General features: G+C 37.4%; 1 protein-coding gene across 1 annotated transcript in view; it reads left to right on the forward strand.

Moving 5' to 3' along the window:
• The window catches only part of SUCLG2 (succinate-CoA ligase GDP-forming subunit beta), a 101,916-nt gene that overhangs the window by 15,020 nt on the left and 60,026 nt on the right, over positions 1–26,870 (forward strand). Inside the window, exon 2 of the mRNA XM_042823310.1 lies at positions 3,389–3,530. Coding sequence (XP_042679244.1) covers positions 3,389–3,530 — 142 coding nt within the window. The remainder of the gene's footprint in view (positions 1–3,388; positions 3,531–26,870) is intronic.

Consider the following 26,870-nt stretch of genomic DNA (forward strand, 5'->3'; position numbering starts at 1 on the left):
GGGGGGGGGGCAGGGGGTTTAGAAGCATTTTTAAACCTGCTTCCCCTCTTTGGAGTGTTCAGAGCTTAAAAACGTTGAGGTGTATTAACAGTAGAAAGAATACATACGTTTAGTAAAATGTGTTTTTAAATTTGTTTTGTTGTCAGAAAAAATGTTTAAGGATTATAGCAAAGTGTCACCAGTAGAAGGTTTTAAAGTCCTTGCCATCTTCTTACCCAAGTAAGTGCTCTTTAGGGACTTCAGTCTCAGCAAAGGCTGCTTACTGTTTGCAGTGCTTTCTCCACAAGCTGCAGTGAGAGAATTCCTGTGATGAAGTTTGTACTCCTTGTATTCCAGTGCAACTTTGCCATAAACAAGCACATAAAATGTAGGTATGTCTTCAACTGCTTAAGCATATCTGCAGACTTGTGTTGGATGTCTGAAGGCTGTGTGTCTGTGTGTTAGCACTGGCAAACGTATGTATTTCTATGCAGGATGCCTGGAAATTTATGCTGCCCAAGAAACTTCACTGTTTCAAGGCCACCTCAAATTCTTATGATTGCTCTTTGTAAATGCTTTTGAGGGGGTCAGGAACTTCATCTGGCAAGGATTTTTCAAGAGTCTGTACAGATTCTTTTTACTGCTGTTCCTTTTAAATCTTTCAGACTTTTATTGCAACCAGAACATCTTTGTACTGGGAATTGGTTTGGGGAATCGTGTTTACTCATATTTCTAACATCTCGTGGTCACTTTTTTCGTGCTGCAAGCCTAAAACAAATGTTTACAGCAGTTGTGTCTTTTCAAGATAGTCTTGAAAGAGCAGTCATCTTCAGATTCAAGGCTTTTGCTTTATTTCTTCTCTTTATTTTGTCTGTGCTTCTCAAGACATATGGTGTGTATACTGCAAGGGCTTTAAAGTAATTTTTTCATGTTCCTTGCTCTTCGAAGCTTCTAATACAGACTGTGTCAGTTTCCTCAATATCTTGTACTCTGCTATGCAGTGGTAGGCTGTGCTAACTCACTTTATGAAGTCTGTCATTCGCAGCCAGGAGTCTGTCTTTTGTCAAAACTCTTGGCTGAAAGTCTTCTCTTGGCCTTCAGAAGTTGGTCTCCCTAAGCATCACGTAACACTGAAAGAGACAAAGTTGTGTGCTTTCTAACCTTACGTTTGTAGGCTTCTCTTTTCTGTGCCGAACTTTGGCTGGATTTTGTTTATCACCCTCGAGACTGCTTTAATTCTTTGGAATAAATTTTCCTCTCATTACTGGCAAGGTGTGGGTTTGTAGCATCCACTTTTGGTTGAAATTCTCTGTCCTGTTCTAATGTGGGGTTAGAATTGACTTTCAGGTCCCCTCTTGGCTCCTAGCTTAATCCCTTTGTGGGAATCATCATGGAGCAATAGCTGCTGGAGTCTAACAGAGATCTTAACAATAGGGAAAACAAACTAGAAGTCAACAATTACAAAAGCGAGCTTAAATTGTAATTTGAAGGCACTGCATAAACATAATGACACATTGTCTCTGAGTAAAGTGGAGGGAATAAAGCATGCTGAGGTGCTGGTATGATACCTGGAATTAGACATAGCCATAGAGCATGCTGACAATATGACACTGTATTCTTCTAAAATTTATTAACCAAGTTGCATGTAAAAGAACTTAAAATATGTAATTCTGGCTTTTTGTAGCTGTTTAAACTGTGTGGGAGTCAGTTTTACAAAAAAAAAGAACAAAACATGATTATATACAGCAAAAGATGGGTTTTGTATTGCCTTTATGCATCAGTCTTTTGTGTTATTTTTCAAAGCAAGTGGGAGCGGGCAGAGGTTTGCTTTTGATGCAATGGAACATTTAAAATTCTAGTGTTCTGATGAAGGGTATGCATTATTGAACAACTTTAGCATGGTGGTTTTTTGTTTTGACTATAAAGTTACATTAGGATAATATTTTTTATCATGCTGTTAGAGATGAAAGTATTGGTATAGTAAATAGTCCTCTTTGTCTGATGTTTCTGAATATGCAGTACTATCTTGCATACTGTGCTCCTGAACTTCAGGAGGAACCAAGAGCTGGCTGTGGGCTCTGCCAGGAGGGCAGCACTTCATCTCTATGTGGAAACAGCATCTTTCTCAGGCATAAGTTGTGCTCGCACTGTCGCCAGCAGTCAGAATAACAGGATAACTTTTTAAGAGAACTTCTCTATTTCTCTTGTTTTTCTAGTTGATGATATTATTCCTTTATATTGTAGTACAGGGGCGATAGCAATGCCTGAAATACAGCCTGTCTTGGATGTGTTAGGTCTGAGCAAACATGCACTCTTTGTGCAATTCATGTAATTAGCAACAAATAGTATTTTCAGGAGTGTGCTTTCAACTTCAGGGGGAAAAAAAAATCAGTTAAAGTTTCTTGTGATTAAAGCTTAAAACTGCATCTACCTCAAATGTTTTTTCAGAGCTGGGCCTGAAGTATTTATTATCCTTGTTACTGACTTGAAACCAACAAATACATTGCAGAACCATAGTAATAACACAATGTTAACAGCTTCTTAACTCTTGTTTTTATCTGCAACAACTCTCTGTGGGTGGAGAAAGGGTCCTTTCTGTATATCCTGCTGTGAGGAACCTTGGACTTCTGAAGTATCAACACAAAACATTTTTTTTACCTTCAAGACAAGCAAACGTGTGTGCATGTATATAACTGTTATATCTTTGCATTTGTGATAAATATAAACATATATGCACACAGAATCATCTAAGCGTACATGTTGAGAATGGAAGGTTCGAATTCTCTAGCTGCTGTTGGCCTTGCATGGCTGGTGCATTTGTGCTGGTTTCTTCTACAAAACATACTTGTGACCAGCTGAGCACAGGTAACGGACCACTGAAAATATCAGTATGCTGTTTCCTATATGGTGATACTAATTCTCTGGTTGTTGTTTTTTTGGTTCTTTCTAGCTGTGCTACAGTGGAAGCATAGAATAAGTAGAAATAATTTTGCTAGGAGAAATTATGTAAAATTTAGTGTAAGTAAAGATTTAATATGAAATGATTTCTTTTTAAGGTAACTTTCTTTAAATAGGATTTTTACAGCTCAGGTTAACATAAGAACGTAAGTGGTTCAAATGAAGTTGGCTGCTCTGTGTTGATAACGCTAAATGTAAGACAGTTTAGCTAGCCAAGATCACACAGGGAGCCTTGTATGGCTTAATATCTTCTGTAGCTTTCAGAGTATTTTGAAGACAGAAGTGCATTTTCTTAACGTTTAAGTGAATCAATAACATATTTTAGCTTTCCTCTGAAGCAGTGTTGTTTAGCTGCTGGCTTGAGGTAACCACAGGGCTGAAGAGCTCAGTTGACTGTCTGATGAACTGTTCTTAATGAGAATTATGTTATTTTCCCCTCTCATTTTTCTAGGCTGTTCAATTAACCCCTAGACGATGGCTGAATCTGCAGGAGTACCAAAGCAAAAAGCTGATGGCAGACCACGGGGTTACAGTTCAAAGATTCTTTGTGGCTGATTCTGCAGATGATGCCCTGGAGGCTGCTCAGAGACTAAGTAAGTTGACTGATAATGGGAGTAATCTGCTTCACCAGATAGCAATCTGGAAAATAAATTGCTTCCTAATAAGTTGTACACAATCTTCAGATTGATGTTTATTGAAATGGCTTGATATATTATCCAAACCATAAATATTTATTTTATTTATGATCAGCAGTGCTTAACATAAATATTTTCTCAGAAGTTTATTTCTTAGGGGTAGGCAACATATAGCATGGAGTCTTTGATACTATCTAAGTCATTTTGCCAATTTAGAATGGAGAATACCCTCGTGAATACATGTTGTATATTTGATAAAATTTAAGAAACTGAAGTAAACAAACTTGTGGAAAAACAAACATTTGCTCTATTAAAAAGCAAAAGAAGAAAAAGGTTTTGAACTCTCAATTTTTGAAGATACTCAGAACTGAGTTGGATGCAGTCTGAGCAACTTAATTTAGCAGACCTTGCTTTGAGCCAGATGGGGTGGGCAAGACACCTGTGGAACCTTTTAGCATCAGCTATTCTATCGTTCTTCAAAGAAATAAAATGTGCAAGAGAAAACTACGTACATGTTTGTCCACGCATACTATTCCATCTGAGGAAAAGAGAAAAGGTGAGTTGAGTTAATTACCATCACAAAAGGATTTGACAGTGGTCAGAAGAGAAGATCGTGGTTCAGGAGACATCTTCATTTTAGTGTAATTAAGATGAGATTGTGGGTTAGAAAGAAGTTTATGTAACACTTGTCATATCCAAAGGAGATGTGTTCAAGTACGTTTTCCACCCATTTCTGGATGTAAAAAAGTTTTTTACTTTTCTGAAGTTAATAACAGTACTTTTTGTAGTTTTCCACTTTTGATTTTTTTTGTTTAAAATGAATATACCATAATCAACATGCCAGAGGACAAACGTTATTGTAGTCTAATTGTCTAATAACAGGAATTTTTTTTAATGTTCTACTTAATGCACAAGCCACTTAGTTAAATGTATTTCAGTTTTACACACTGGAAAGTAAATAACACAATTTACTGATCTCAGAGATCTCATCAGTCCTCAAGTAGCTGAATAGGATTAGCATAATGGCTTGATAAATCTTTATAATGTCATGAAGGTGATATATTTTCCAGTAATCAAAACCTTCTTATGTCAATTAGAATATTTGAAAATATATTTGAAGCAAAAGCATTAAATGGTACCGTTAATGGTCATTTGTTAGTGCAAAGTGGGAAAAAATGATGGCTCAAAGCAAAGCTCATAAAATCTGAGGATTTCTTTGTGTGTGGACATCTGAGAAAACCAGGAAATGTCCTATGAAGCTATGGCAGCTTTTTTCCACAAATCTTTCAGTGCTTAAACTCTCTTTTCCCTGACTGAGCTCATAAATGGATTAGCCTATCCAATAACTGTAACTATTCTAGATCCCTTTAACTATTTGCAGAAATAAATTGCTCCATTAAAGGCAGTAGACCCTTTCTGTTCTGTGATGCCAGATTTATTTTAAATAACCTTCTGTAGGTTGGTTGTTTTGCAAATCACTTCGCTCTATTAAAAGAACCTGTTGAAATTCAAATAATTGAAAAATATTTGTTAATCCAAGTCAACTGCATGCTTTTTGACTGGGGTGGCTTGTTAACACCTTAAAAATTACAAGTCAGAAGTAGCTTTCTTCATTTATAGAACTATATTCAACAGTCTGCATTGCTGTGTATTAAAGAATTGTGGTTTAGGATATGAAAGCTATTACATGTTGAAGTGATTGACACACACCCCGTTGTTCCACTAGATAATTAAGCATCCTTGTAATCATTCTGATATTATGCTGTTGTATTTCTAACATGCTTTTGAAAACTAAGAATCAAAAACACGTTCTGTTTCTGTTGTCATTGTAGCAAGATTTTATCAGGTTTATCTCCTTTGTGATCCATCAGGCAAATAGTATCTCTATCAAGTATCTGCATGATGTGACGTGAGCTGTTGTCTTCTGCATGTGGAACTGCCTGGTAAAAGGTTTAGAGCAAACCAAAAACCTTCAGTTTACCACGGGCACAAAATATTCCAAAATCAAATACGGAGTGGAGGTGGCCTTGGGATATTTTTGATAGATAGACATTCTGCAGTAGAAGATAATGAAAGGAGAGACCAGTCACCCTTGCTGAGGCCTACTCAAAAATCTGGTGCTTTAGGTATCGTATGCCTCAATGCAGCTGTCCTTCACTTTCACTTCTGCAGGCAGGAAGGGATGCTTGGCAGCATATTCAGAAGGCATTCATACATAAAAGGTACTTTTGGGGGAAAAAAGCTTTTTTCTGTAGGTGTATTTCCTTGAATAGAGGAGAAGCAGTTTGTTCGTGGGATAATCGTGCAGCTTTATATCATTGTCATGGATCTCTGTATGTGGTAGAATGATGCAAATAAAGGGGCAGAAATTCCTGATATTGAAGATTTGATCAAGTGTAAATCTGAAAATGAAGTAAATTCATGGTTTTCTCAAAAAAAGAAAGAAGACTGAGCATGTTGTATTGCTGCAGTGCCTGTAGTCACCAGTTTGTTGTTGGATTTCCTGTTGATGGGATGGGATTAGACCATTTTTGCTGCTGTCTTCACTTGTCAGGAAGGTGTTAAAGCCTTTCAAGAACACATGCATTACTTTCACCTGGTATCAGCAGTTTTATTACAGTTTGCTCATTTCCTCTATTGCTCTGTTTTATTCATGTGGATACTGAATACACTGAATATTAATTTTCGCAGAAATATTTTCAAACTTACCAATGGTACAAAAGGCAGTCTACAAGGAATTTTTAATGGAATTAAAGGATTGCTTTTTTTCTAAGATAAGAATGACAGATGTGAAGAAGATTAAAATGACATCATTAATATTGACTTCAAAAGAAGTTGAGTACAGTAAGGAATACAGAATTAGACCCCAAGGAATTAATTGCCTTTTACATGCTAAGCAAATTTCAGCTGTAAGTCTTGTAAAGAAGGTAGCATTTGTAGAATATCAGGAAATGTGGTTGCAAATGGCTTCATGTTTCATGCTGAATTTCCAAAGTTTTCAAGAGTGAAAGAAAAAGGTGTTGTGCAGTTTTGCTGGATCAGTAAGGTACTGCTTGATCTGCCATCTGAAGAAACACAACCTGTAAACAAATTCTTACAGTTCAAGTACCTCTATTTAATGGAAAACAAAGTGAAGTATTTGGAAGCTGAGCGTTTGCTAGAAATGTAAGGCAATCTAGCTGTTCCTGTACTAACTCTCAAGTCTCTTGATCTGATTCTCACTAAATATACATTCAGAGCTCATTAATCTGGGGAAGGAATTTCCTTTCTTTTTCACATAGTATCAATATGGGAGGGAGAAAAAATGTCCTTATCTATCCATACATGTATCCATACGTGCACCCATGTTATGAGCATTTTCACTGCTTGCATTGGACATATGCGCCATGCAACATTTAGGATCCATCATTTTCCCTTCCCCACCAAGGGTACTTAAGTCTACTTCAGCTCTTGCATTGTGCTTTATGTTCTGTCTGATAGTGAAGTTGTTAAGGGGAACCATCGTTTTAAACCAGTAGGTGGACAAAGCTGAAAGGAAATTGTAATTATGCTGGAGGGTGTTACTACGTACCGTCAATTGGCTCTTTGAATCAGTAGTGAACTTACAGAGGTGGTTGAAAATGTTGAGTATCGTAAATGGATGGTAGAAGCTTGGCATGCTTCTGGCATTTCTTTTCCTGATTTTTAACAAAAGCAATAGAGTGCTGCCTGTTGCCACTTAGAGTGTTTCATTACATTTAGGAATCAGTCAGGTGCAGTGTTCACACTCTATCACAGAGAAATGCAATTGAATTGAGTGCAAGGCCTTTGTTCACTCTTTTTTTCTTTTTTCTATTTTTTTTTTCCCCTCAAGAAAAATATAAGAACATGTAGTCTCTGCATATCCTATTTCTGTTGTCTTATGCATGACTGAGCTCTGGACTAAAGGCAGGCTTTTTATATCAGACTAAAGAGGTAAAAGTACTTTATGAACAACAGCAGAGGATTCTGAAGCTTCTCTCTATGAGATAATTTACCTGTCAACTATTATTCACTATGTTTTACAATGTGGAGATTTCAGTCATGTGATCCCTATTCCTTCCTGTCTCATGCAGGGATTTTTTCCTTTGCTGTGCTCACTTATGGATAAGTCTAAATTTGTAGGTGTTGTTTCACATCCCTTACCTCAAAGTTCACCTCCAGAACAAGTCAGAAAACCACTTGAAAGCAGTGTATGTGGAGAAGAAATCAAATATTGGTCCTTAAGTTGGTGATTTTCTTTTTTTCTATAGAAGCCCTAACCCTACAATTAACCTATACTTACATGTTATTGTGTGGTTCACTGTGTAGTAATAATTTTTCACCTGTGCATAACATTTCATTTCTCCAAAAGCCACAGTGTACTTAGTGATTTTAACTAGTTACTTTTTAAACCCCCTGGATTTTTTTTGCATCTGGTGAGCAGTCACATGCTGTTAAAACATGCTGTTCCATAGAGCTGTGTGCAGCAGCTTGGCTTGCTGTTATGGAACTGCTCTCCCAAAAGTCCTCTTACGTTCTCTGACAGCATTTATTAAAGTTCTTTGTACTTAAGTTATGTCTTTCTAGAGCTATCCTTTCAGACAAGATGCTGCCATAAGTTATGGACTAATATGATTCTATTCTCAAATGGGTAAGCATTTAGAAAACAGTCTTTTATATTTAATAGAGAGCTAGTGGTAGTAGAATTTATTCTGGACCTCATTCGCCATTATTGAGAGCAAACATCTCCTGCATTAAGAATCCAGTTTATTGATGACCTCACAGGTAATGGATTTTGCCTAGTCTAGGTGGTGAAGTCCAATACTAGAGGATACCTGCATTTTGCTGGGATTTAGTATTAGGAAATACCTATTTTTACCCTGTTGCTCCCAGTCTTCTCCTGGTGGATGCAGTTTATGTATTTCATCATCCTTTTCAAAGCTCCACAATTTGCTGTGGTCTGTGGTTTTGTTATCTGTCCCTTTTCCCTTCTCCTATCCTTTTCTTAGAACCTTTTCCTCTCTATCTATTTTGTCTCTTTGTACTGCCATCTCACCTTGTGACTTGATTGAGAGCTGGCTCTTCCTTTTTTTGTTGTGCAGAAGTCTGCCATATTGTATCTTGTTTACAACAAATTAATGCAACAGCTGCATTCTGCTGGAAGGCACTGTGTATTTGTGCACACTCCCTGTTCTTTTTTCCTGAAGTCTTTTTTTAGACTGCCATTTATTTGACAGGCAGTTGGGATACGAATGTTCCCGCATACGATCACAAATTAAGTAAAGATCACTAGCACTTCTAATAATATTTCTCTCTCTGTTGGTTCACACTGAAATGGTTTGATTTTGTCAGATTATTTTTTCCAAGTTCATTTGTGCCAACGATATTGAAAATCTCACTCATGTCTGAAAATGATGCAAATAATAAACTTGGGGGGGGGGGAATCCATAATGACAGTGATCCGATTTGCTCACCCCGTCTGCTGGATGAAGAAATCCAGGAGAATCAGAGGACCTTCCTCCTGGACAGAAGCCCTAAACACCACTGCTGCCTCCTCTTCTTGTGCGTGGTTGGTTTGTTTATGAGTCTTGTAATTCCTGCTGAGTTCTGTGCAATGAAACGATTTCACGGGCTGCTGAAAAGGGGCAAAACTTTAAGCCCTGCAGTTTAAGCGATGTAATGTCCTCAGTAAGCCCTGCAAGGGCTCCCTCACTTGGCTTTATGTGTGCCTGCACAGAAGCCTCAGGCACCTGTGTGGAGAGGGGCAGCTTTCCAACAGCACGTGCACTTGTTGGTAGCAGCCACACGTGTTGTGTCCTGCATGCCAGAAACACTGACAAAGCAATTTCAGCTTTCCTAGCTGCAATTTTGGGTTTTATTCTTCTTGAAGTAAAATAAATGAAAGGACGTTGTGCAAGTTTACCACTGCGTGTTGTGGTGTTTCAAGTCGAGCCTTTCAGATCCAAGTAAAATTATCAGTTTCAATGCTTTTAATATTTTAGAGATGAGAATTCTTCAGGGGACCCTGAGTCTAGTCTGGTGAGGACTTTCTGGAATAGTTAATTTCCAATGCGTGGTTATGAAAAACAAATGTGTTTTGTTTGTCTTACCTGCTCCTTGTGTTGGGAAATTACATGCTGAATATAAGTCAGTAAATGCAAGCTGGAAACTGCCTACAGTAGTTGGGTATTTTACAACTATTCTTTGTCATCAGATGTCTTCATATTTAATAGATTTATAGTAATATGAGTAATGGCTTGGGGGCTAACAAATCAAAATCTCATTTCAGATGTTTGACACTAATGTTGTTCTGACTTATTGTTCCCTGTGTAGGATATTTTGATCAAATTACTAAAATAGCTGCTTGGAAGTAAGAACACAAAGGAAAAAAAGGCTCTAGAAATGGGGGAGTGAATTTCATTTTTAAAGCATGCCAGAGAAAGCGGTCACTTACAAATTTCTGTTGAGTTAAATGTATTAGTGGATTTTTGTTTATAAAAGGAGGAGGTGGCAGAAGCCATAGCTCTTGATATGAAGATTTGAAGAGGTGGTAAAGAAGTGCAGTGTGTCACAAGGAAGGTACAAAATGAGTGCTGATGCTTATTCTGGGTTGCTCACACCATATTTCACAGTTCTTCAATGTGGCTTTGCAGCTGCAAAACAAAAACCAGATGTGTAATTGGGAAGCAGCTGCATGAAATTCTCCTTTTTTATGCTTAAAATCAGAACCATTATATGTGCTTTATGTATAAGACAGGAAAAACTAAACAAGTTTTTTTTTTTTCTCTGCAAAGGAGAGAAATCCCTCCAGTGCTCTCTAGATGCCCATCTGCTTTAAAATGTTTGGGGCTGATTACTGAAGCGAAATTTTGTTGCTCCTTGCTTCTCTGGCATGCTCTGGAAATGTGATAAAGCTTGTGTGTTGTTTTTAATTTATAAAACTCTGTTGTAAAAAATCCATCTGTGACACCAAATAGCCATTTTTCAAATCCACCTGTGTTTGTAGTGGATACTTTTATCCAAATACCACAGTGTATCCCCTCCTGGGGATGTCTGCTTCTGATGGAAGATGAATGAGCTGTGCTGGATTCTTGGTTTTGTTTGTTTTTGTTTTAGGATTCTGCTATCACTGACTGTATTGCTGAGTACGTTTCAAGGTAGAAAGGAATACAAATCTTTCATGTGATAGAAAGTATACAGTACTGAAAGAAATGCCAGCTTAGCTTAATGATCGTTTACTTGTCATTAGTGTTTTAACGAAGTATACAGCTCAAATAGCACTGTCCAGGAGCTATATGTGACTTTTACTTGAGAATTCTCTCACTTCCTATGAAGCCTGATTAATTTTTTTAAATAAATATCACTGTTGATATTAATTATAGCTGAGCACATTCTGATAACAAACACGATGCTATTGGTTAAACCTGTGATGGAAAGATCTGCTTCTCAGCTGGCAGCTTGCAGTTTGCCCTCTCTGGGGCTCATTACTACTGCTGTGTTGTGTTGTGATCTTTGGGGTGACCTTGATCACAGGAATTGCAATTCTTCTGTTTACATGGAACAAACTCTCAGCAGGAGGCATGTTTCATGTATTAATTTTGCAATATTGGCTAGAAACTGGAAATGAGATGACAGTTCCTCAGATTGATGGCTGTGTGATGGTATTTAATCCCATGTATAGGAATGTAAAATATGTAATTGATACTTATGTCTGTACAATGTTTCATTTTTACTTTAAGCTTTTCTAATGGGAATGCAAGTAGTAAAATTACGTTGAATTAGTATGGAATTTAAGAGTAAAATGATGACTGGAGATGAGAATGGTTTACAATTAATCCCTTTTTATAGCATCTCTTAGGTCCTTAGTGACTTAGCTTTTTTGTATGGTCAGCAGTTTGGTAGTAGTTGCTTGGGTGAAATAGCTTATTTATTCCTTCCTCCACACTGTGGACGTTTTTACACTTGAAACTGATTTTATTTGAGGCTGCAATTTCATCTGGAAGGGGGCAGAGATGACAGTAGCTCTGATATAGTCTCATCATTAACTGTTATCCTACAAGTACTGTCCTGCACTTGCGGAGACACTTCCTTTTGTAATCAGAGCTCAGAAGAGGGACATAATAAGGAACAGGAGGAACCAGGCCAAATGTAGTGAGAGTTAAACTGAGGAACTTTGCAAAGAGTGAAGTTTGAGTAGTTATAAATTCTTTCAAATCAATACTTAACGTTGCACTGGAGGAAAAAAAAAAAAAAAAAAAAACCCAAACAGCTCTTGTTCAGATGCTTTTCTTTGACTGAATTCTGAACTATTGCTCCACTTTATTTTTTTTTTTTTTTTTTTACTATTCCTTGTGCTGAGTCTTACAGGTGACTGTTCTGCTTATTGCCCCACTTGGACGCCTTTGCCGTTTTCCTGCTCTCCACCAGCATTCCAAAAGTGACAGAATGTAGCAGGAAAGTAGGGTTGTAAGATAACCACTTTCAGGATGCAAGTTGAAGAAGTGGCACCCTTTAAGTTAGTTGTTTCTGTTAAATATATTATCGTGTGGTCCTTATGGAATAGGGGCTGTTTTAGGAAGGGCTGTGATTGATGATAAGGATATTAACCTGCTTGTTTGCTCTACTAAGATATGCTTTTGAAACAAGCCAGAAATCTTTGTCACAGCTGACCTTGCAAGCTGTGCAATGCTCAGCTCAAAACAAGCACCAGGAACACTGCACACGATCTCCTTCCCCTCCCTTTCTCCCCCAGCCTCCTCTGGCCTGTGGAGTAAGTTTAAGTGTTATTTTGCAAAGGTTAGTACGACTTGCAAGAGCTTTTTTCATCTTTGAAGACAGAAGGAGTTTACAACCTAATATTCTGAATACATCCAGCAATTGAGAAGTATGACCATTAAGAAGCTGAGATATTTTCTGTGCAGATAATCTCTACCTTAGATGATAGGGCAGTCATTTGAAGCTGAAGATGATCTGATGTTCCGTTAATCTGCTGCCTCGTATTTGAGAAAGTGCTGTGAATTTAAAATATGTTTATCTACATTTCTTTAAATATTTGCAGTTTAAGAAAAGTAAAATGTTTAAACACACTCATGAAAATGTAATGTGTCTTTGTAACTGCTGAATTCAGTCAGGAGATGCTATCTAACTTCATGTACCTTGGTGTATTTTAAATGAGGCATTAACTCTCGAGAGTACCATCATGAAAAACACTTTAGTTCCAGAAGTTAGCTGTGCTATTATTTAAATGGTATTTGTTTTCTTACAAAAATTCCAAGTTGACCGTGTTACCTAGAAGTGGTGCACTGTCCCCTGTCCTGCTGTTCAAGTCAGCTATTGTTCTTGCATTATTGTGAGGGAGAACATTTTTCTTGCACCTCCCTTGGGCTCAATTGTACTGCTCACCTGAGTAAGATAAATAGGGCCAAACTTCAGGCTATAAATCTTCAATATATTTATTGTTCTAAATGTTTAAGAACAACTCAGGATTTTGGCAGGGAGAGGAAAGTAAGGCAACCTCGAGAAGTTTACAGTATAAATAGTAAACTATATAAATGGTAAAAGAAAAATAAGGAGGAAGAGGAGGTGGTAGGTGGCAAGAAGGAAATGTTACAGCAGTGCAATTGATGCATATACAGGATTATTTTGGAAGATTTGAGGGAAAAAGTCAGATGCTTGAACAGCTGAAATGTTCTGTGAGAAATAAGAATTTTTTGTGCTAGAAGCATCATTTCATTGCTTAGTGTATTTGACCAGTTCTACCAGTTTCTCATGCATGATCTGTTAGTACTGTTTGATTCAATGCTCGTTTTTTGGGGAGGAGAGAAAAATCTCTTCATTTAGCCCCATTCTAAGTCTATTAAAGTCACTGGGAAGCCTGTTCATTACTTGTTCTCTCCTCCACTCCTTGCCAAATCTCATCCCTTCATCCCTGCAGGTGTTCATCTGTGTGTTTGAGCAGCAGCTTTCTTCATCTCATTGCCTGTCAGGTGTGTGAGCATTGTGCTCCACTGAAGATTGTTGTCATAACAATCCTGATTCTGCAGCTGCTTGTCCAACATCCACTTTTGTGCCTGTTACCTCAGAGGAATCTTCTACACAGGGGTTCTGGTGTGGTTTTTGTTGTTGTTTTTAAAGCTCATTAAAGCTTGAGTAAGTGTGCTTGAATTTTCTCTTGGCTACTTGTTTTTCTACATCTTACCTGTGGTATAATGCAGCTTTTGTTTTGTATGTGGTTGGGGTAAAAGTGGAACAAGAGACTTGAGGCAGATTACTGCAAATTTAACTATCTGACAGTAAAACTAGTTTCTTATACAAATCTTCCCCCATAAATAAAATCTTATGTCTCTTACCATAATCTGTCATTTAGGTGCAGTACTTGACATGCATTATAAATAGCTTTTGAGTGACAGTCTTATTTGAAGTCCATATGCAGATAGTATTTATTTAAATAATTGTTTCTCTAGTCTATAAAAAATCGTTGCATGCCTGAAGATCCTTTCTTAGTGAAAAGTCACTTTGCAGTTTTGGGATGAAAACCATTTCATGTCCCACCATGTTGCACGTTGTTCAGTTCCCAAACAAGGCTCTTGCCTCTCCTGGGTTTGTTCAGCTTTGTGGTCGTTGTAACTATCTGATTGTTATGGATTCTGATTCATGGCTGTTTTTACACTTTTTGACATCTAGTATCCTGTAAATAGGATACAGTCTTCCACAGGGTTCATGAAGCATCCCTTAAGAAAGCAATGAGCTACTAAAGAAAGGAAGTAAATGGGTCAGCTTAAATACTAGGGAGAGACTTTTAACGGCTAGGATCAGAGGTAGCTTAACAAAACTACTCAAGTTGTCTATATGATGTTGTACTTGTCAGTTGTGCAGAAAGGAATGTAATTAGTGCAGTCAGCAGCAGGTAGGACAATGTTAATTATATGTTCTCTTGCCTTTCTGTGAATTGTTTTAGCAAGGTGGGTAAATTATGTCACAAGAGACATTATGGGAGTTGGCTGTGATCACTGTTTCCAGAGATGTAGTTTGTGCTGCATCAAATAGAGGATCTGAACTTGATCTCAAAGTAAGAAGGCTGAAGTGGAAGAGGCAGCAGAAGCACAAGTAAACTGGTGCCCAGGATGCTTGCCTTATCTCACAGGACTGAGGAATGTCTACATGGGACAGCATAATGTATGAGGAAAGCAAAGAAAGCTTCCAAATATCCAGTTCAACACTAATTACGAGGCTTGCAAAAGTGCCCAGTGTATGTAAGGGCTCATGGCTTTCTGTCTTTCAATCAAAAAGAGCCTTTTTCACTACTAAATTTGTCTTATGCATCCTCCTTTCTGTAAGATTTAAAGAGGTAATCATATAGCTTAAGGAGAGTCACAGTCAGTGTTCTTTGGCTTGAAACTTGTCAATGGTTTTGGTCTCACTACAGATTGCTCGGTCACAATTACACAGCATTTGGTATGCTATCCACCCACAGTTCTGAATAAATCCTGTGTGACAAATCAAATGCTGAATTGATTCAAACGAAATGCTTGGGCAAAGCTGTGTAAGCCTTCCTGAGTCCATGGAAGAAGATTGATTAGAAGACTGGAGCAGCCATGGGAGACGGCGGATGGCTGCACACAGCAGAGCCTGCAATGGGCATGGGCTGCTCGTGCTCCCTTTGGGAAATCATGAGCACATCCAAAATTTTTTTTTTTTTTTTGGAGCTTCAGGATCAGCTCAACACACTGTGAGCTCAGCTTCCTTCCATAAGCTACAGAATTTGTGCAGTCTCCTATTACCAGAGATGCCTGTAGGTTTTAGGGAACCCTTTTTTATTTTCTGCCTATGTCAGCACTTGATGCTGAAATGTAAATGTAACCACAAAGGAATTAATTCCTAAATGCAGTACTCCTTGTGATGCAGTGAGGTTAAAATGTGTATTTATTAATCTATTAGTGTGCAAAATATTTCTCATTGAACAATTAACTGCTGTTTTGGAAGGAGATGATAAATGGCATGGTCACCTGCTGGCTTAAGAGGCTCACAGAATGCAGCATCAGTATGGGGAAGCTCTAAGATTTTAGTTAAGTTATGAGGTTTATCTCTGAGAATTGTGAGAAAGTGAGTGGAACACCAGGACAAGTGGTAGAAAATAAGGAAATACATATAAAATTTTTTAACTGTGTTGCTATTGAAACACTTTTGTGGTGATTTTTTTCCTTTTTTTTGGTAATCGAATCTGGAATAATAATGAGTTTTGGATTAAGCTGTCGAGATTATGGTTATACTACTGACTGTATATTCTCATTTTATATGTTTCTATTGCTGTATAAACTGTGTTTTCTCCTTGCCTGTGAGCAAGATCTTAAGCATAACGTGACTTGCAACCTAGGTTGACTCAGACAACCTATTTACCTGGACTGCTGCTTTCCTGAAGTTCAGCTTCTGGAGCTCCAGCAGGTTATCGAGGTATGTGCGCTCCTCCTCAGGAGACCAATTTAAGGGACTTTTAGCTCCGATTTTTTTTTTTTTGTTTTTTTTTTGTTTACTGTGAAACCGCAGTCAGTGCACTGAGAGCATTCCTTACCTGAAAATACTTTTTGCCAGAACAAAAACACCAGTTTCTTTTGTATATCCATAAAGAAATAGGCTTACGTGGGAGAATGAAGGATCTTACATAAAGTATTGTCCTCTTTTTTTTTTTTTTTTTTTTTTTTTTTTTTTTTATAACTTCAGTTCTATAGGGAAAATCAATTTTTGGTTCTTCAACTGCAGGGAAAGATCAAAAGATAGAATTGACAATCTAAACAAAGGGTGAGGTGGGATGGGCTGCTGGCGCTCCTGTTCCCTGGTGTGCTTCATGCAGGCATTTTTCCAAGCAGAGTACATTTACAGAGGAATCAAGTTGTGGGTTTTTTTCTGTATTTTTTTTCATCTGAATCAATAGTGTGGGGAGTAAAAATATAACTTCAACATAAACATTTAAAAAAAAAGTTTGTATTAATTTTATGGACTTCTGTTGCTGTTATAGGCAGTAGTTCTCAGATATATCAGGGTTCTCATTGCAGAATACTTACATTATAAAGAATTATCTTTGATTTTACTTCTCTAGTATCCTTTTTTTAAGGGCAGCACATAACACATTTGATATTCAAGCCCATGCACAGCTCGGCTACTCTTACTCTTGCTTAAATGCTTGGCTGGATGCATATTTGAATCATCATATAAAAGCTAATTTCAGTCACTGTGTTCGGAAACTTTATGGAGATTGGCTTTTCTGCTTTGTATTCAATCATATTTTTATATTTAATAATAAAACGTGATTTATTCTTGGAGGCACGTATTTACAAGAGGAGGATGTTAAATTGTCAACAGGAAAAAACAGAAAATGGAAGAGTGTGAAAACTTTAAAAGCCCCAAACTGAGAAACAACTTTGAAGACATTCCTTTAATAAAATGTTATTTTCTGCGTAAATTAAAAATAAACAGATGTGGCAAGTTTAGCTCAGTTGGGAAAGCAAAGTTTTTGTTAACACTGTGAGATACTGCAGTTATCTTGTACACAAAAGGGTCTGGAGACATCATTGGCCCCTGTGACTGTGGGAGCCTTGAGACTCTAAGGTGTATGCTGAGCTGCATGTGGCTGAATGGCTTTGTTGGGTAGAGAATGCTACAAGTAATGGGAGGTTACCCCTTGACCTTACAATTTGTATTGTGTTGTTGCAGTAATTCAGCATGTTTGAGAGAGTGAGAGGTGCCAACTGCCAGTTAAAAAATAAAATAGTTTTGTTGTTTTTTTTTTTTTTAAAAAAAAGTGCTTGACTTGATTGTGCTTCCAGTTTTTGAAGTGGATTGTTGTATAATCACCGTGTAATATCTTAATTCAGTGAATACTGTAAGCATAATAAATAGGCTGCTTCTGACTTGAGGTGCATCTTTGCAGGAAAATACTATTTTTAATGTATCTTTTTTGTGTCCATATGTTTGTGTCTTTTCCCATGCAGCCAGAAGGTGTTTACATTTGGGACTCTGTACTTTGGCGTGTCTTGGCATGGTAAAGGTGCAGAGAACTGTCTACAGAATGCTCATTTCAAATACAGATGGTCTGGAGTTTCTGAAACAACAGTATTATCTGGCAGCTCTAGGTTATTTTGGAGTCCAGGGTTGTCAGGGCAGGGTACTCTGCTCTGTAGCATCTGACCAACAGAGCCTTCGTATAAAAGGCTTCCAAATGATTGCCAGAGATTGAATGATTTATAATGCTTAGCCTGTGATTTTATTTTTTTTATCTAGGCTTCCTCAAGCACTGAGAAGCTTCATGTACTCCTTCATCAAGTCAGATATATTCCAGGAAAGCTTTGAGAGCAAACCCACAGACCTTAAATTTGGCTGTCTGTGAGAGCTGTGCAAGGCTGAGGTCAATAAGCAATAAAAGTCTGACTGTGTATTTGATCTGCATGGATTTTGAGCCACTTTAAACTACTTGTAGCTCACATACTGCAGAATTAAATCTTAATTTTTGTTGCCTGTTCTGAATTAGGGAGCTGATGAGAAGCCATTTGAGGGAATGGTAATAGTAATAAACGTGCATGATCCTTCTAACTGCTTGTTTGCAGGATTTCTCTTTCTTTCTTTGTTCATTGAATTGTGTAGCAGAACAGGTCCTTGGAGACACTGACACGAGGCTGCCAGCTCTGCCCACTGAGTGTGGGGTGTCAGGGGATGGCATCTCAGTGCCACTTCACTGCTTGGACAGAAGCATGTGTAGTTCTGCTGAAAATATTCCACTCTTAATTCTTCATTTTATTTATTGCCCTGTTTCTTCTTTATTTAGGCTAGGGCAGTTGAGAGCTTCATGAAAAGTTTACTGCATGAAGCACAGCTCTCTAACCTGGATGGACAAGGTTACAGCCTCAGGTTTCTTGTTCTCCCTCCATCAACACCTTTCTCTGCAGTGCTGGCTGAAGCTTTTCTTCAGAGCTGCGCTGTGCAGAGCTATGAAATATCCTACTCCTAGAGGAAATTGCTCAATTTCTCAAGACGATTCTTGAGAGAGTTCTTCACTCTGATATTTCTCTCTTGCTCCCATGTTTCTTTCCCCTCTGCCATTTTCTTAGGTTACAAGCACACACATTGCCCTTGATCCTGGGCAAGGCACACCTCTGTGCCTTGTTCTGTTGTCTTCTCACTTGGCCTTTGGGATATCATAACAGGCTGCCTTGGAGGGTTTTACACAGGCTGTTATTCAGTGACCCACCAGGGTTTTGTTTAAATCAATTTCCTTTCTAATAATGTTTCCCGTGCTGAAACCCAGGAAACTGTTGATATTTTAACTTTGCTGCAGGTAAGCAGGACCAGACCTCAGTTTACTTGCTGCTGCTTGAAAGTTCCTTTGTCAGATGCAGACTTGGTTCTGCGAGCATCACTTGAGGTAATATCAGAAAAGCAGGTTGTGTTAGTCAATTGAAAGAAAGGACGTGATTGTAGATGTTCAGCTTCAGATCAGTGGTGTAATAAAGTAAAAGAAAATTACTTGTATGTTATCTGATTTCATTTCTCATGTATCCAATATGCTTGCCTTTAAAACTAGTCCAGAGGCTGTGTGTCTGATTTGCTTTGAAAAAAAATCTGTTGATATCGGAATGGCTACATTTGTGACAAATCTGAAAAAGGCTTTCCTTGTGAAACAATAGAAATGGATGTATAAAAGGGGGAAAAATAGCTTGTGTTAGAGAAGGAAGTGCTAAAAAAGAAAATGAGGAATGGCTTAGATCCATTTGTTCAGGATGCGTGCTAGAGATAACGTTTCTTGCATGGTGAAGTTGGAAAGAGTTTGATTAATAATTACTTTTATAAACAAAATCAATTACTGATCTTAAAAATGTCACTTTGGGATGAATGACTGTACACTTAGGCACACTTTTTTGATAACGGTGTTTTTGTCAGAAATTTAGCAAGTAGAATGCTGATTTTCAGCATTTCTTTGTTAAAACACTACTGATGTTTATAACTAAGACATAGAGTAACTTTTTTAGTAATTAACAAGGCAGTATAAAATGTGTGCATATGTGAGGAAGTTGCTGTCTTCATTCAGACTGCATGTATTTTCTCAAGCAATATATAGCATTTTTTGCTTAAGTATACATGGAATATTTAAAAACCATTCTGAAGAGCAAGACGTATTGTTATGACTGTGACTGAGGCTGTGTATGCTCAGAGAAAAGCTGCAGCTCTTGTCTGATGACGAAGCATCTGTGGAGTGCTGTTTTTGTACCAAAGTGGTTGCTGTATTTTTCATAGCATTGTGTGCCATGTCCTACCACTGATGGAAATGTGTAGGCTGTGTTGCAGGTTGTTGTAAACCTGAAGAAAATGCCCGTATGAAATGCCCAATAGAATCCCAAGGAAGGAAAAACATGAGCAGTGGATCACGGGATTTGATTTGCCCCCCTGGTAGAGATGTTGGCTTCACAGATGTATCAACTGCTGTAAATACCTTCCCAGGAAAAAAGGCCCCAGCTTCCAGGGCTCGCTTTTCTGTGTCTCCAACATTGTATCTACAAGATCAGGGATTTAAACCAGATTGATTTTAATGCAGAAGTTGAAGTATTCACAACAGGAGATGAACGCATTGCTCAATAATAAGCTTTGTCTTAAAGTAACATTCAAATTCTTAAATTGTGACGTGTTGCTTAGATGTAAATGCAGGCTTGCCATTGTCATTTCGTAACTAAGCAAGGGAATACAGTATGGCTGGCTTGATGCAGTCTGGGGAGATATATTAGACCTACAAACTTGGAAGTACATGTAGATTTGAGGAGATCTTTATGCCTTCAAGCAATTGCTGAGCATCTGTACTCTCTTTTAATAGCCAAAATTATAAGGTATGTTTATGCAAAATATTGTATGTAAGTGTGTGTATGTATAGAAGATACACATCTTTAAATAACATCAGACCTGTGAAGTTCTTAGGTAGGTATCTTTCTTGCAAAGTGCTTTTAGTTTATATTAATATTAACTGAGGTTACAGGCCTGACGTTAATTGAACATTTTTGCATTATGCAAACAACAGTTAAAATTGAAACAATTTAAAATATACAATGTAGAGCAAGATTTTTTTTCCCTCTTTTGTCCCTTAATCACCATAGTTTTTGTATTCTGTACTTTAAAGTATGACTATTTTAAGTTTTTGTATTAATGAAATCTATATATGAATATAATGAAATCTATCTATGAATCTATATATGTATGTGTATAAAATTATATATAAAGCATGAGCATACATATAAAAGTAGCACAAAGATTGTTAGGGGAAAATAATCCCGTGAATATGAATGTGGAAGGATGCTGCATTTTATTCTTTTTGGCTTATCTTCAGCATAGCCTCAAAATGTCTTTCCATGAAAGATGAATATGGCAAAACTACACTCTTGAGAACTGACGAAGGTCATAGTATACAGCATTTTTGAATGAAATAATTCAGCAGATTTAAAAATAGGTATGTTAAGAAAGTCGTGCAGTTCCCCTGACTTTAAAGTAATCCATTGATGCCTAACTAGAGAAAATATTTTCTTCCTCTCACTTTTGCTTAACAAAATCTCTTGTCAGTTTTATCCCAGTAGATGTGCAGGTGATAGGAATCATTTGTATTGTGTGTTCACATCTGTCTGTACTGGAGGTGACTTGCTTTCTAAGCACCCAACGCCAGTGTGGCTTCTGCACATCTGGATGCTTGTGCCAAAGACAGAACTGACTGTCCATCAGCGTGACTCCCTGTGGTTGGGCAGTAGTGAAAGCTGTCATCCAAAGTGCTTCTAAAGAAAATTTCCCTCAACGTATGTAGATCTTACTCCAGAAATGTCCAGTAATGTAGGTAGCCATATTATTTCCATCTCACAGAAAGGGATTTCAGTCGGTAAAGCTGAGTATCACAATCAGAATACACAGTGTGCTACATAGATCTTCGTACAAGCTGTTGGTATGAAGTTGCAGTTTCAGAAGACCTTGATGATGAGTTTTGAGGCATGCATTGTGGTTAATTGGATTATCCAAAGGTTAGCACAGACCAGAAATATGTGAACGGGCAAGAAGCTGAGGAAGTCCTTGGAGCTTAAAGGACAGCTGCAGACATTCCAGAGCTTCATTTTCTCCCTGCCCTTGTGACCGTAACTATTTTTGTTTTTCTTTCTTTCCTTTTTTTTTTTTTGTGCACAAAGATTAGAAAATGACTCTTAGTTGTTACTTATGAAGCACCATATGGCTGTGTAATTTTGGTTTTCAGTGGAATGGGGAAAATGAAATTAATTGAAAATCACACTCGAAAATCAATTATTGAGTTAATGGAGCTAACAGCTTGCCCAGTGTCCTCATACAGAGCGTGTTGTAGCTTTGTATAGTAACAAGCAGCTCCTAAATAAATCCACAAAGCAAACTGCAGGGGTAAAGGGAAGCTGAGACAAGAAGAGACTACATACATTGGTACAGTGGCATGCTCATGAATGTTGTTAGTTCAGCTAGAAAGCCATTGGTTAAAACTAAGGATACTGTGTGTTTTGGTAAGTGTTTTACAGCATGATCTAAATAATTAATTTGTGAATGTAGTAACAAATACACGTCTCTGGGGAGAAAAGGGCTTTATTCCATTTGATTAGCTTTACAAAGGAAGAGAAAGTAAAACCTGGAAACTTGTTTGATCTACACAAGCAAGTAGTTGCAATCTACCTTCAAGGAGTAGCAGTCACAACATTTAAAACTTGCTGTGTTTTTCTCTTAACCTTTCCTAACAGACAGCAAGTCTTCACAGGTAAGCCTGCAGCATTTACATTACCTTGTTTCCACCAAACACTCAAAACTGAAGACTTAAGAAAAAGACTTAATACAATAGTTTAAAAAAAAGAAGAAATCCCAAGATAAGAGTAAAAATTACCAAATATTTCTTGGCTTAACTGGAGCACTCCCCAAGTTGCCTTTCTGTAGTATGTTTGGAAAGTGTCTGCAGATGGTGTGAAATTAACAAAAAATATCAGAAGAAAATGAAGGAAGAAAAAAAAAATCTAGAGAAAATATTAAAAGGTGATTATTTTTCTTAGATGGCTTTTTAATATTGGCAGAGATGCATAACTGGGCATGTGTTTTTGAATGGTTTTGTGTTGAATGCCTCAGCTTACCTCATGTGAAAGAACTGTTAGTTTGGTTGTCTTTGTAGATCTATACTGATCGTCATTCAGATGGTAAAGATTTGGCCCTGTCTTCTAAACAGAATTTTTCTTAGGCTTTGAATTTCAATCCACCAGTTATCACTGGCCAGAGAGATGTCCTTTTGGAGTGATGAGTTGAAATTAAGTCTGGAATATTGAATTAGGTAATAGCAAATTTAGGTAATTGCTCTCCTCTTTAAGCTTTTTCCAATATTAGATTATTTTGGCCATCACCCTTATTTCACATATGATGAGTAAACAAAAACAAGCAGAAGATGATAATACCTCCTCTCCCTTGTTAATTATGCTTATTTTATTACTGATTCAATCTTACATTAAACTATATTGTTATATAGTTGTGCTTGCCACAGTTGAAACTTAATGCTTGCAGTACTTTGCTTGCCTGTTGCCAGAGGGCTAGGATATTTCTTTTTCGTACTGCCTAATGCCATCATAAATATGCTTATTTTCCTCCTGCAGTGTTTCTGTCCTTTAAATATGTATTTCTCCATTTATTTTTTTTTTTAATTTCATCGTTTCACCATTTTTTAAGCCTTATGATGATAAGGTTGTTTTTTTGTTTGTTTGTTTGGTTTTTTTTTCTGCCTGTTTCAAACTTGGTTAACTTGATTTTCTAGATCTGGGCTTTGAAAATGAATAAGCTTTTGCTCAGAAGTCTGCCATTATTCAACCTTAACTGGAATGAAACATCAGAACCAATTCAAATCAGTTTTTTTCTGTGGCTTTTCTTTTTGCACTAGGGTGATATTTATTAATATTCCAGATGGCCAGGGCCATATCTGTTCATCTATGGAGCCCCACTTACATCTACAAAAGAACTTATGTTTCACTTAGCCTTGTGCAAACCCTTTGCTTACCAGCTCTGCTCCTTGATTTTACTTCATCTGGATTTCAGACCTGTTATCAGATGTCCATTAGAAGCCAAAAAAGCCCTGTTATTTTAAATGAATGGTAGTTATTTTCATTATGTGCTTTATGACAGTCTTTTCTTTGCCAGAAAGAAAATGTTTCCATAAATTAGATTAGATTTCTGTAACAAATATTTCCCACCCAGCTGTAGACTGGTCATCACCCAGGATACCATGATTTTCTTCAGACGATCAGAAAATTTTCAGTTTCAGCAAAAATCTCCATAATTCTATCTGAGCTGGATGATGGTTTGAACTGCTGGAGCACACTGCAATACCAATGGACTTGGTTCGGATCAAAATACTGCCAGATTCGCTGCTCCTTTGCATGGTTGTGGCATTGGTATGAATTTATGGGTGTATGGTCTGAACAGCCATGTCGTGTTTAATGCAGCCCTACGAAATGAAACAACAGCTGAGGGCTGCAAATCTTAGAGGCAAGCAGAATTGCTTGTTGGTGACTGCCTCAAAACATTAATTTTGCTAAAAGCGCAAGTTTTCAGCTAAGAATTTTTACTTAAATCAGTAGAGAAGTTTTAGGTGTGGAGCTTCATTAAGAAATCTTCATGAAACACAAAAAATCCCAGCTCGTGAAATATTACGCGTGTACTCAAATGCTAAGACAGCATTAGTGCATGCTTGAAATTAAGGAGATAATGAGCTGTTTTGGTGAAAGTGTTTCAGTATGGTGAATTCGTGCTCATTGCTCTCAGTTATTATGAAGCAGAGATGACAGCTGCTGACGGCCGGGCAACGCGCGCGCATCTTATGCTCTTGGGTCAGTTGGTGTCAGGGCCTCTGTCCTCCCCACTGCTGCTGCCAAACATGTAGAAATTGGGCAGGAGGAGCTTGTGATTTCTTTCTCATGTGTTCCTATTCCTTCAAAGCTGTTGATTTGGTGCCCAGTGACCACGGTGTGATGGGCTCCAGATTTCTTTTGGCTTTGCACTTTTTTGTTGTTTTTAGTTTATGTAGGTTTTTGTGTTTCTACCATGTGAATTCCCTGCTAGTTTATTTGGCCTTCTCATTTTATTCTCCGTGTTTAAAAACGTCTTATCTTCTATTGTAACTCTTTCATTCCTCAGAGTGAATTATGAGACAACTAATGCACATTCCTCATTTTTTCTGTTCTCTACACTAACCACTTATTTTTCAAAATAATCTCTACACTTCAGTAATGGACAAAAGAAGCAGAATTAGTCAGTAGGACTTTTCTCTTTCTGGCTTGTCTTCCTGATACCTAATCTCAAAGAATGAAGTTTTGAAATCCTTCCAGAAAAGCAGGTGTGTGTATTGTTGCAGCTAGGGGTGAGAGCAGAGTTGGTTCTTAATGACTGCTTGACTTCAACACTACAGATTGCATGAAACCTGTTCTCTGAATTGCATTAAAACAAATGGTGCTGTGGTATTCAATCAAGAATTTAGGATGCAGTGGAACTGCCTGAACCTGCTAGCTTCTGAAATATGTTTATAAATATTAAAAAAAAAAAAAAAAAAAAAGAGAAAGCAAAGGAAACTTGAATCCAAAAAAAAAGGTTATAGTGAAATGAATTTAGTGAGACTTTTCTTTTCTTTTTCCAAGGTTTGTAGTTTTTTCTAAACCCTGGGTCTATTGCAGAGTAAAATCTTCATTAAAATTAATGAGAACTTATGTTGAAAAGAGAAACTCTTAAAGGTTGCAAAATATCACAAATAGGATGACTGATTAAATGTAAAATGTCCATACAATGAAATAATTTCAATGTGGAAACTTTCCCGTTTTGGATGTCTGCCTTAACGTGCGTATTTTTTTCATTCTAACGGCTCTTTGTTGTATAAGTAATTTATCAGCTTTCACTTAAATGTATAAGTTGAGAAGACCTGATTACTTCTGAGGTTTAAAGGTGCAGTATTAAAAGTGAGCTTTAGCATAGTTTTTTATCTAGCTTTAAAATTTTTATCACTTGTGGAGTATGTAGTAATGGCTATGAAAGCAATTAATAACAACACTGACAGAATCAAGAGACTGACTAATTTATCATTATAGATTTTAATGAGGCTTATAATCTGGCAATAAATATACAATATATTCAAAACCATGGAGTCATGAAAAGGATGATTTATTTAACTTTAATTCTAAACTTGTCTGAAAACCAAAGCATATAGAAAGTAGATGAATAAGAACATAATTCTTTTTTGGTTTTAACGGGGCAGAAGAGTGGGAATAACAGAGGAAAGGAGTTTAAATTAAAATCAGAAGAGGGATGGAGAAACACAAATTGATTTTTTTCAACTTTGTTCTAAAGGTGTTTAAGCACAGCATTGGCTTGGTAGATGTGGGAGGAATCTTCTTGTGTTCAGCTCCCATTCCCCGTGTCAGTCTGTGTATTTGGCAGAGCTTGGGGAATGATCTTGGGCATCCCTGGAGCACTCAGAATTTGGGAGCAGCAGGAGTGGCAATAACTGCTCCTTGGGACAAGTTGTCTCAAACTTTGGGGCAAGTCCATGTAAAGAGGCCTAAATACGAAAAGTTCTTAGGGAAACCTGAAGATTCAGCGTTCAGTTTGGGAATTATGCTGTGCTACTATTTTTAACTATTATTATATTATGCTTATTATCCATCCTTGTAGTTTTTATGCTTCTCCTTCCCTTCTCATGCTGAAGCAAATACATGACCATGTCCCTGGAAAATAATGTGAAGAACAGTAAGCACGTGGCAGGATTCTGCCTGAGCAGTATAGAGGAATTGCTGTTCTTTCCTAAAGGAAAGCTAGAAACTCCTGCATTAGTGTTTAAAAAAAAAAAAAAAAAAAAAAAAAAAAAAAAACAATAAAAGAGGACAAGTGAAAGTTTCTTTGCTGAGAAGGAAAGTTTCTATTATCAAATCAGGTCAAGTTTGAGAGTTGAGTTTCTACTGCCTTCCACATCTCAGAGTTCCCTTTACAAGCTTTAAACTGCAGACACCATTTGGGGGAGACTGGGAGGTTATCCAGAAACCTTAAAGGGCACATTTGGGTATCAACATTAATGAGGAAGCTGAAGCAGGAAAGGCTTAGAAAAATCACAAAGCAGGTTGGACTAACAAGTGTTTATGGTCCCATTTGGGTCAGTGAGCAGACACTGCTTTTGCAAGATGTGAATTAGGCCTGTCCTCAATGCGTCTTCATCACACTGTTCCCATGGGTTACTTCCATATCTTCTGCAGTGTGTCC

This window comes from Centrocercus urophasianus, unplaced genomic scaffold (assembly GCF_019232065.1).
Source record: "Centrocercus urophasianus isolate 14NV4802_14NV808 unplaced genomic scaffold, USGS_Curo_1.0 seq_22, whole genome shotgun sequence".
Classification (NCBI taxonomy): Eukaryota; Metazoa; Chordata; class Aves; order Galliformes; family Phasianidae; genus Centrocercus; species Centrocercus urophasianus.